General features: G+C 44.2%; 2 protein-coding genes across 2 annotated transcripts in view; both read left to right on the forward strand.

The window, feature by feature from the left end:
• The window catches only part of LOC126953488 (butyrophilin subfamily 2 member A1-like), a 92476-nt gene that overhangs the window by 33072 nt on the left and 47530 nt on the right, over positions 1–11874 (forward strand).
• LOC126953490 (butyrophilin subfamily 2 member A1) overlaps positions 1–11874 on the forward strand; it is a 41528-nt gene that overhangs the window by 23186 nt on the left and 6468 nt on the right. Inside the window, exons 6-9 of the mRNA XM_050788913.1 lie at positions 1681–1962; positions 3639–3860; positions 4732–4752; positions 10996–11022. Of these exons, the coding sequence (XP_050644870.1) occupies positions 1681–1962; positions 3639–3860; positions 4732–4752; positions 10996–11022 (552 nt within the window). The remainder of the gene's footprint in view (positions 1–1680; positions 1963–3638; positions 3861–4731; positions 4753–10995; positions 11023–11874) is intronic.

Here is an 11874-nt window from a genome sequence, read left to right on the forward strand (position 1 = left end):
ACCTGAGGTCAGGAGCTCGAGATTAGCCTGACCAACATGGTGAAACCCCTTCTCAACTACAACTGCAAAAATTATACAAGCATGCTGGCACATGCCTGTAGTCCCAGCTACTTGGGAGGCTGAGCCAGAGAATCACTGGAACTCAGGTGGCCTAGGTTGCAGTCAGCCGAGATCGTACCATTTATTTCACTCTAACCTGTGCTACAGAGCAAGATTTTGTCTTAAAAAAAAAAAAAATTACAGTAAGCCTGGGCAACATGGTGAAATCCAGTCTCTACAAAAAGATGCAAAAAAAAAAAAAAAAAAAAAAAAAAAAGCTGGGCATGGTGGCACATGCCTGTAGTCTCAACTACTTGGGAGGCTGAGGTTGGAGGATCACCTGAGCCTCAGAAGTCCAGGATGCAGTAAGCTATGATCATGCCTCTGCAATCCAGCTCAGGTGATACAGTGAGACCGTGTCAAAAAAATTTTTTTTATTATTAAATTGAGCCAAAACACCAGACTTAAGTTTTTGGTTTAATTTCCTGTCTTTGGTAAAATTCTTTGGGAGACTTTATAAAGGAATAACTCAGAGAAGTTTAGGTGGTCCCACATGGCTGAACGGTCTCCCAGGACTACGCTTTTGCAGCTCTTTCATACCCAGTGTTCACTTTTATGGAAGATTCATTTAAAGATGAATTGTAGTTAGGGTGAGTCTAGTTTCTTAAAATTTTTGGTGATGATCTCTGATATTGGAAAGGTAGTATGGTTATCTTAGTCCCTGGATTATCCGGATCTTTCTAATAAGTTGATGTTCTCAAAGTACTATAAGAAAACCACCCAGCCTGGGCAACATGTTAGCCAAGAATGGTGGAACATGCCTGTAATCCTAGCTAGTTGGGAGACTGAAGTGGGAGGATCTCTTGAGCCCAGGAGTACAAGGCACAGCGAGCTATGATTTTGCCACTGTGCTCCAACCTGGACAACAGAGCTCAAACCCTGTCTCTAAAAAAGAAAAGCAATACTGCCTAATGGATGGAGCCTCTGGGAGGTAAATAGTGTGAATTAGGATTAGAGTTGGCTTTGCGGGCTAGATCTTGTCAAGTTTCCCAAAAACCATCACCTCCTATGGGTGGTAGAGAGCGGTGGTTATGTGAAGTTCTGAACTAGACAGAAGGGTCAGCGTCTTTGGATCAAAAGGTTTCTTAGGATTCTGCCCGCCTGGCAGACTTTCGTCCTTGTCATTATTACTCTAGAGCTTCTGGAAGCTAAGGTCTACTGAGAAGTCGTCCCAGAAGCAGAAAGTGAAATCCAAAACCTGCCTGTTTGAAGTTGGAGTCAACACACCCATCTTGAAGTGAGAAAATTAGTCTGGCAGGATAAATTGAATAAGCATTTATAGCAGACAGATAGATATTTGGTGCTGTGATGGGGTCTGTACGTGGACCACAAAGAAAAGGGCACAATGGGATCGTTTGCTCTTAGAGAACTCACAGTTTATGTGGCCCATTGGTCTCCTGGTGTTCTCTAACATCAACGTTCTTTCTTCCTTACCCTCCTCCTTTTTTTCCTCCTTCCTATTTCTTGCTTCCTACCTCCCTCTTTCACCTTTACTTTCTAGTTTCACAGAAGAGATGCAATAGGCACAGAAGAGATGCAAAAGGCACTGACTTTTGTCTGAACTCTGGTATCTCTCCACAGGACTGGGCTCTAAGCCCCTCATTGAAATGAGGGGCCACGAGGACGGAGGCATCCGGCTGGAGTGCATATCTAGAGGGTGGTACCCAAAGCCCCTCACAGTGTGGAGGGACCCCTACGGTGGGATTGTGCCTGCCCTGAAGGAGGTCGTGACCCCTGACACAGACGGCCTCTTCATGGTCACCACAGCTGTGATCATCAGAGATAAGTCGATGAGGAACATGTCCTGCTCTATCAGTGACACCCTGCTCAGCCAGAAGAAAGAAAGTGTCATTTTTATTCCAGGTTAGTTCTCTGCCCTCTGAGACTCATTGGGTGCATGGGGATCCTCAGCACACAGATGGAGCCCAGAACAGGGATGGGGGCAGCAGTGTGGGTGGAATGGTCCTGGGCCCTGAGGACCAGGAGGCTGCAGCTGAGCTGAGGCCTCTCCACTTCTCACAAAAGGAGAATCAAAGAGTCCCAAAACTCAGGAGTAGGAGCCTCTTCTCTGAGGGTGAACCTGGTTTGTTGTTGTTGTTGTTGTTGTTGTTGTTGTTGTTTTTCCCCCGATAAGGTCCTCAGGCTGCGGCAACATATTTTTTTTTTTTAAGACCAGTTCTCTCTCTGTCACACAGGCTAGCCTACAGTGGCACAATCTTGGCTCACTGCAACCTCTGCCTCCCAGGTTCAAGCAATTCTCATACCTCAGCCTCCCGAAGGCTAGGGCTACAGGCACACGCCACCACACCCAGCTAATTTTTGTATTTTTAGTAGAGATGGGGATTTCGCCTTGTTGACCAGGCTGCTCTCGAACTTCTGACCTCAAACGATCCACCTTTCTCAGCCTTCCAAAGTGCTGGGATTACAGGCGTGAGCCACCATACCCGGCCAGCAATTTTTAGACATTGAAAACAACCATAACACATGGAGGGTGGTGTGGATAAGTGACTCTCTACACTTGGTGTTCCTGTATGCTGCAGCCATCCCTTCCTGCACAGGGGATTTTCAACGGGATAGAGCTGCGGAAATTCCCTATTGACACATACTCGTAATTCATTCAACAAATGGTCAAGAAGCATATCATATGTCAAGACACTGTTTTAGAAACCAAAGGTAAATAATTGAACAAATTATATCAAGAACTCTTCCCTCAAAAAGTGATTAAATAATTAGTTGACCATATATTCTATCAGATGGTGATGAACATCTATAGGAAACATTAAGCAAGGAAGGAATAAAGAGGCAGTGTGAGACATTGCGATTCTTAACAGAATGGTCAGGGAAGAATTCGCTGTAGAGATGGGAATTGAGCCATCCCGTCTGATGGTAAGGAATCATCAGATGCTTAAGGACTGAGCAACCAGCTACAGGAAAAGCATATGCAAAGGACCTGGGGAAAGAACATCCCTGGCAGCTTCCAGGACCCCCAGAAGGCGATGCTGGTGTGGCTGAAATGGAGTGAGTGCAGGAAGTGAGAGGAGATGAATTCACAGAGACAATGAAAACACATTCTACATGGCATCATAAGCCACAAACAGTCTTTGGTTTTTAGGGAGAGTGACATGGAAAGCATTGGAAGGTTTTGAGCTAAGAATTAGCATGATTACACTTGGACTGGTCTGTTGAGAATAGACTGTAGAAGGTGAGGGCAGAATAAGAAGGAGGGCACTGCAGTATTCCAGGCGTGAGTGATGGTAGCTTCAGGCAGGGTGGTGGCTGTGCTGACTCAGCATGACGGGTTAGCTTTATTCACCCTGGCCCTTCCCATGGTGACTGGTTTGCTACCTCTGGGCCTTGGCCCTGGAAGCCACTGAGGTGTCAGCCAGATCTGAGCCAGCATCACTTTCTCCATCTGAGTTTTCTGAGGGAGAAAGCAACAGAGTAGGTGGCTGAGGAGCCCTTCAGCTGTGCTCCTAAGGGCACTCTTACCCCAGATGTTCTGTTTCAAACTAAGTGGACATTTCTGGCTGCCTTTTCAGAATCCTTTATGCCCAGCGTGTCTCCCTGTGTGGTGGCCCTGCCTATCATTGTGGTGTTTCTGATGATAATCATTGCCGTATGCATCTACTGGATCAACAGACTCCAAAAGGAAACAAAGATTCTGTCAGGGGAAATGGAGTCTGAACGGGAAACAAGAGAAATTGCTGTAAAGGAACTGGAGAAGGAACGTGTGCAAAAAGAGAAAGAACTTCAAGTAAAAGGTAAAAGAGGCTGAGTATGGTGGCTCATGGCTTGAATCCCAGCACTGTAGGAGGCTGAGGCAGGCAGATCACCTGAGCCCTGGATTTCGAGACCAGCCTGGGCAATAAAGTGAGACCCCGTTTAATTAAAAAAAAAAAAAAAAAAGTAAAAGAGTAGGAGGACAGTTCAGCACCATAGAAAAGACACCACTCTCCCAGGTACCAGCATATGGAAGAGAGAGGAAATGCACAGCAGCAGCAAGGACTTGGAACTCTGACGTCCTTGGAATGAATCTCTCAGAGCTTTTGTTCTTTCACTCTGCCCACCTTGCATCCATTCATCTGGCTACATGAAGTACTACATGGTTGAGCAAAAGCAAGTATAACAATGTACCGGCACTACCCACCACCTGATGACATATCATTTCTGGTTTCTGACAGTGCCCTAGGCATAAGGCAAGGGAGATGTTGCTGTTCATAGAAAGGACGGTTCCAGCATTTTTACTATACACCCAACTTCTTTTTTTTTTTTTTTTTTTTTTTTTTTTGAGACGGAGTCTCGCTCTGTCGCCCAGGCTGGAGTGCAGTGGCTCAATCTCGGCTCACTGCAAGCTCCGCCTCCCGGGTTTACGCCATTCTCCTACCTCAGCCTCCCGAGTAGCTGGGACTACAGGCGCCGCCACCTCGCCCGGCTAGTTTTTTTGTATTTTTTTAGTAGAGACGGGGTTTCACCGTGTTAGCCAGGATGGTCTCGATCTCCTGACCTCGTGATCCGCCCGTCTCGGCCTCCCAAAGTGCTGGGATTACAGGCTTGAGCCACCGCGCCCGGCCTAAACCCAACTTCTTTTAGTTCTTCTGTCGAAGACATGATTTTCTTTCTGTTGTTTTTCAGAGCAACTTCAAGAAGAATTGCGTAAGTTTAGCCTTTCCTGAACTAATCCATATACAATTTGAGTTCTGCTCAGTTAGCAACATCTCATGACATTCGTGTGGGGAAAAGAAAGAGATCAGCCTGTTACTGTGTCTATATAGAAAGAAGTAGACATAAGAGACTCCATTTTGTTCTGTGTTTGAGATGCTGTTAGTCTGTGACCCTACCCCCAACCTTGTCCTTGCAAGAGACATGTGCTGTGGTAACTCAAGGTTTAATGGATTTTGGGCGTGCAGGGTGTGACTTTGTTCCTAGATAAGCTAGGTATTGTCTAAGGTTTCTCCCCATGTGATAGACTGAAACTATGCTGCCAAAAGGTTTATGGAGATGTTTGCATATGCATCTCAAGGCACAGCATTGTCCTTTGAACTTATTCATGTCACAGAGGTTTTTGTTCATATGTCTTACTGCCGATTTCCTCTTTTTTTTTGTTTAACTAAATTGTCCTGCCACTCCCCTGTCTTTAAGATGGTAAAGATAATTATCAATAAATACTAAGGGAACTCAGAGACCGGGGCCGGCGTGGGTCCTCTGTAAGCTGAGCGCCGGTCCCCTGGGCCCCCGCTTTTCTTTCTCTATACTTTGTCTCTGTGTCTTATTTCTTTTCTCAAGTCTCTCGTTCCACCTTACGAGAAACACCCACAGGTGTGGAGGGGCAGGCCACCCCTTCATCTGGTGCCCAACGTGGAAGCTTTTCTCTAAGGTGAAGGTACGCTGGAGCGTGGTCATTGAGGACAAGTCGACGAGAGACTCCCGAGTACGTCTACAGTCAGCCTTGCGGTAAGCTTGTGCGCTCGGAAGAACCTAGGGTAACAATGGGGCAAACTAAGAGTAAATATGCCTCTTATCGCAGCTTTATTAAAATTCTCTTAAAAAGAGGGGGAGTTAAAGTCTCTACCAAAAATCTAATTACGCTATTTCAAACAATAGAGCAGTTTTGTCCATGGTTTCCGGAACAGGGAACTTTAGATCTAAAAGATTGGGAAAAAATTGGCAAAGAATTAAAACAAGCAAGTAGGGAAGGTAAAAACATTCCGCTCACAGTATGGAATGATTGGGTCATTATTAAAGTAGCTTTAGAACCATTTCAAACAGAAGAAGATAGCGTTCCAATTTCTGATGTCCCTAAAAGCTGTGCAGTAGATTGTGAAAAAGAGGCAGGGATAGAATCCCGGAAAGGAAAGGAAAGTTCACACTGTGAATGTGTATCAGAGCCGGCTATGGCTCGGTCAACGCAAAATGTTGACAATAATCAATTACAGGAGGTAGTATATCCTGAAACGTTAAAATTAGAAGAAAAAAATCCAGAATTAGCAGAGCCATCAGAGTCTAAACCACGATGGCCAACTGCTCTTCCAGCAGCTCAGATGCCTGTAACTTTACAACCTCAAATGCAGGTTAAACAAGTACAAACTCCAAAAGAAGATCAAATAGAAAAAGATAGAGTCTCTGTCATGGCAATGCCATTCCAAATACAGTGTCCACAATATCAGCCGGTAGAAGATAAGACCCAGCCGCCAGTAGCCTATCAATACTGGCCGCCAGCCGAACTGCAGTATCGGTTGCCCCCAGAAAATCCGTGTGGACAGCCAGGAACATTTCTAGCGCCACAGGGCAGGGCGCCATATCCTCAGCCGCCCACCATGAGACTTAATCCTACAGCACCGCCTAGTACACAGGGTAGTGCGTTACATAAAATTATTGATGAGGCAAGAAAACAAGGAGATATTGAGGCGTGGCAATTCCCAGTAATATTAAAAGCAAGACCACCTGGAGAAGGGGCCCAAGAGGGAGAGCTTCCCGTAGCTGAAGCCAGATATAAGTCTTTTTCTATAAAAATGCTAAAAGAAATGAAAGAGGGAGTAAAACAGTATGGACCCAACTCTCCTTACATGAGAACATTATTAGATTCCATTGCTCACGGACATAGACTCATTCCTTATGATTGGGAGATTCTGGCAAAATCCTCACTCTCACCCTCTCAATTTTTACAATTTAAGACTTGGTGGATTGATGGGGCACAAGTACAGGTCCGAAAAAATAGGACTGCCAATCCTCCAATTAACATAGATGCAGATCAACTATTAGGAATAGGTCAAAATTGAAGCACTGTTGACCAACAAGTAATAATGCCAAATGAGGCCATTGAGCAAATCAGGGCTATCTGCCTTAGGGCCTGGGAGAAAATCCAAGACCCAGGAACCGCCTGCCCCTCCTTTAATACAATAAGACAAGGCTCTAAAGAGCCCTACCCTGATTTTGTAGCAAGACTTCAAGATGCTGCTCAAAAGTCAATTACCGATGAGAATGCCCGTAAGGTCATAGTGGAGTTGATGGCATATGAAAACGCCAATCCTGATTGTCAATCAGCCATTAAGCCATTAAAAGGAAGGGTTCCCGCAGGATCAGATGTAATCTCAGAGTACGTTAAGGCCTGCGATGGAATTGGAGGAGCTATGCATAAAGCTATGCTTATGGCTCAAGCAATAACAGGAGTTGCTTTAGGAGGACAGGTTAGAACATTTGGGGGAAGATGTTATAATTGTGGTCAAATTGGTCATCTAAAAAAGAATTGCCTAGTCTCAAATAAACAAAATGTAACTACTCAAGCTACTACAAGAACAGATAAAGAGCCACCTGGCCTATGTCCAAGATGTAAAAAGGGAAAACATTGGGGTGATCAATGTCGTTCTAAATTTGATAAAAATGGGCAACTACTGTCGGGAAACGAGAGGAGGGGCCAGCCTCAGGCCCCGCAACAAACTGGGGCATTCCAAATTCAGCCCTTTGTTCCTCAGGGTTTTCAGGAACAACAACCCCCACTGCCACAAGTGTCTCAGGGAATAAGCCAGTTATCACAATACAGCAATTATCCCCCGCCACAAGCGGCAGTGCAGCAGTAGATTTATGCACCATACAAGCAGTCTCTCTGCTTCCAGGGGAGCCTCCTCGAAAAATCCCCACAGGGGTATATGGCCCATTGCCTGAGGGGACTGTAGGACTAATCTTAGGAAGATCAAGTTTAAATCTAAAAGGAGTTCAAATTCATACTGGTGTGGTTGATTCAGACTTTAAAGGCGAAATTCAATTGGTTATTAGTTCCTCAATTCCTTGGAGTGCCAGTCCAGGAGACAGGATTGCTCAATTATTACTCCTACCTTATATTAAAGTTGGAAACAGTGAGATAAAAAGAACAGGAGGGTTCGGAAGCACTGATCCGGCAGGAAAGGCTGCATATTGGGCAAATCTGGTCTCTGAGAGCAGACCTGTGTGTAAGGCCATTATTCAAGGAAAACAGTTTGAAGGGTTGGTAGACACTGGAGCAGATATCTCTGTCATTGCTTTAAATCAATGGCCAAAAAATTGGCCTAAACAAAAGGCTGTTACAAGACTTGTCGGCGTAGGCACAGCTTCAGAAGTGTACGAAAGTACAATAATTTTACATTGTTTAGGACCAAATAATCAAGAAAGTACTGTTCAGCCAATGATTACTTCAATTCCTGTTAATCTATGGGGTCGAGATTTATTACAGCAATGGGGTGCGGAAATCATTATGCCCGCTCCATTATACAGCCCCACAAGTCAAAAAATCATGACTAAGATGGGATATATACCAGGAAAGGGGTTAGGAAAAAATGAAAATGGCATTAAAGTCCCAATTGAGACTAAGAAAAATCAAAAAAGAAAAGGAATAGGGTATCCTTTTTAGGGGCGGCCACTGTAGCGCCTCCTAAACCCATTCCATTAACTTGGAAAACAGAAAAACCGGTATAGGTAAATCAGTGGCCGCTACCGAAGCAAAAACTGGAGGCTTTACATTCATTAGCAAAGGAACAATTAAAAAAAGGACACATTGAGCCTTCATTCTCACCCTGAAATTCTCCTGTATTTGTAATTCAGAAAAAATCAGGCAAATGGTGTATGTTAATGGACTTAAGAGCCGTAAATGCTGTAATTCAGCCCATGGGGCTTCTTCAACCCGGATTGCCCTCTCCGGCCATGATCCCAAAAGACTGGCCTTTAATTATAATTGATCTTAAGAATTGCTTTTTTACCATTCCTCTGGCAGAGCAAGATTGTGAAAAATTTGCCTTTACTATACCAGCCATAAATAATAAAAAACCAGCCACCAGGTTTCAGGAGAAAGTACTTCCCATGTTAAAAAACATTTATTATCTTGTTTTGCTATAATAGGAGTTCCAGAAAAAATTAAAACTGACAATGGACCAGGTTATTGTAGTAAAGCTTTCCAAAAATTCTTAAATCAGTGGAATATTACACATACAACAGGAATTCCTTATAATTCCCAAGGACAGGCCATAGTTGAAAAAACTAATAGAACACTCGAAACTCAGTTAGTTAAACAAAAAAAAGGGGGAGACAGTAAGGAGTGTACCACTCCTCAGATGCAGCTTAATCTAGCACTCTATACTTTAAATTTTTTAAACATTTATAGAAATCAGACTACTACTTCTGCAGAACAACATCTTACTGGTAAAAAGAACAGTCCACATGAAAGAAAACTGATTTGGTGGAAAGACAACAAAAATAAGACATGGGAAATAGGGAAGGTGATAACCTGGGGAAGAGGTTTTGCTTGTGTTTCACCAGGAGAAAATCAGCTTCCTGTTTGGATACCCACTAAACATTTGAAGTTCTACAATGAACCCATCGGAGATGCAAAGAAAAGCGCCTCCACGGAGACGGAAACACCGCAATCGAGCACCATTGACTAACGAACAAGCCTTCATCACCATGGCACATTTATATAGAGGAAAAGGGAGGGAGAACGTTGCGAGAAGTCAGGGACCTTGAACGCAGGGACTGGCTGAAGCCACGGCAGAAAAACATAAAATGTGAAGATTTCATGGACATTTATTAGTTCTCCAAAATTAATACTTTTGTAATTTCTTATGTCTGTCTTTACTTTAATCTCTTAATTCTATCATCTTCTTTGTAAACTGAGGAGGATATATGTCACCTCAGGACCCTGTGATGATTGCCTTAAACTGCACAAATTGTTTGTGGAGCATGTGTGTTTGAACAATATGAAATCTGGGCATCTTGAAGAAAGAATAGGATAACAGCAATGTTCAGGGAACAAGGGAGGCAACCTTGAACTGGCCGCCGGTGAGCCGGACGGAACAGAGCCATATTTCTTCTCTTTTCATTATGCAAATAGGAGAAATATCGCTGAATTCTTTTTCTCAGCAAGGAACACCCCTGAGAAAGAGAATGCGCTCTGAGGGTAGGCCTATAAACGACCCCCTTGGAGGCGTGCCGCCTTTTACGGTTGAAGCCGAAGGGATGAAATAAGCCCCGGCCTCCTGTAGCGCTCCCAGGCTTATTAGGACGAGGAAATTCCCACCTAATAAATTTTGGTCAGACAGGTTGTCTGCTCTCAAACCCTGTTTTCTGATAAAATGTTATCCATGACTATGCATGCCCAAAAATTTTAATTTTAACACCATCCTGTGATCTCATCCTGCCTCCACTTGCTTTGTGAAATTCTATTACTTTGTGAAATATGTAATCTCAGTGTCATGATGACAATGGTGGTTTTGTTGAAAAGAAAAGGGGGAAATGTGGGGAAAAGAAAGAGATCAGCCTGTTACTGTGTCTATATAGAAAGAAGTAGACATAAGAGACTCCATTTTGTTCTGTGTTTGAGATGCTGTTAGTCTGTGACCCTACCCCCAACCTTGTCCTTGCAAGAGACATGTGCTGTGGTAACTCAAGGTTTAATGGATTTTGGGCGTGCAGGGTGTGACTTTGTTCCTAGATAAGCTAGGTATTGTCTAAGGTTTCTCCCCATGTGATAGACTGAAACTATGCTGCCAAAAGGTTTATGGAGATGTTTGCATATGCATCTCAAGGCACAGCATTGTCCTTTGAACTTATTCATGTCACAGAGGTTTTTGTTCATATGTCTTACTGCCGATTTCCTCTTTTTTTTTTGTTTAACTAAATTGTCCTGCCACTCCCCTGTCTTTAAGATGGTAAAAATAATTATCAATAAATACTAAGGGAACTCAGAGACCGGGGCCGGCGTGGGTCCTCTGTAAGCTGAGCGCCGGTCCCCTGGGCCCCCGCTTTTCTTTCTCTATACTTTGTCTCTGTGTCTTATTTCTTTTCTCAAGTCTCTCGTTCCACCTTACGAGAAACACCCACAGGTGTGGAGGGGTAGGCCACCCCTTCACATTCGCCTCTGTCTGTCCCTTGCAGGATGGAGAAGAACAGTTTTACATGCCGGTGAGTGTCTCTGATGTTCCCTTAGATCTCAGCTTTCTCCCGCTAGCCAGCTAACAGGACTCCTTAGAGGAGATGGGCAAGGGGACCAGGGCTAGGCAGGGACAGCAGGGAGCTGGGGTCAGTTCATCAACAGTGTCCCAGCAATGATGCATCATGGCTCTTCTGTGAGGGAATCCTGACATCTCTCAATCCACCCTATGGTTTACATCCCAGGATCCTTTCTCTTTTGGAATAATTTAATACATGATTACCAGAAGTGTCCCATATATAGTAGCCTTCCTAAGAGTTACGTTTCAGTAGTTGTTGCTCTTTGATCCTGGATAAATTTGAAAAAAGACAATGCTGTCTTAAGCAGCTTATATCCTGGGGATGGTGTAGACTGTGCCAAGTTGAAGACCCATGCGGGGAAGAGGCCATGAGGGTCCCTAGTAAGCCTGACAAAAGGGTGTACCAATAGGTGACAAGAAATGCCTTTCTGCTCCTAAGAGAGCACTGATACTTTGTGTATAGCCTGCCAGGGGAGGGTGTTCCGGTGAGTGGGAGAGCACAGAACCCAATTGCCCACTCCCAGTGAGCACTTTTCATCTTATGATTCTGCCCCTCTGCCCATAAGCACCACAGAATCCAAGCTTTACCAGATACCATGATGCATGGACCTTTCCTCTTTAGGTGAATTTCAAAATTGCCACTTTCCACTTGGGACAAAATAGCAAATCGTCACAGTCAGACATATTTACTTGTGGAATGGAGGAAATCATTTTAACACCATAGAAAGGTAGACAGAATAAGTAAGAATAAATACAGATGGGAGAGGCCTGCAGAATGCCCAGTGTCCGGAGCATTTCTTATACC

This window comes from Macaca thibetana, chromosome 4, assembly GCF_024542745.1.
Source record: "Macaca thibetana thibetana isolate TM-01 chromosome 4, ASM2454274v1, whole genome shotgun sequence".
NCBI lineage: Eukaryota > Metazoa > Chordata > Mammalia > Primates > Cercopithecidae > Macaca > Macaca thibetana.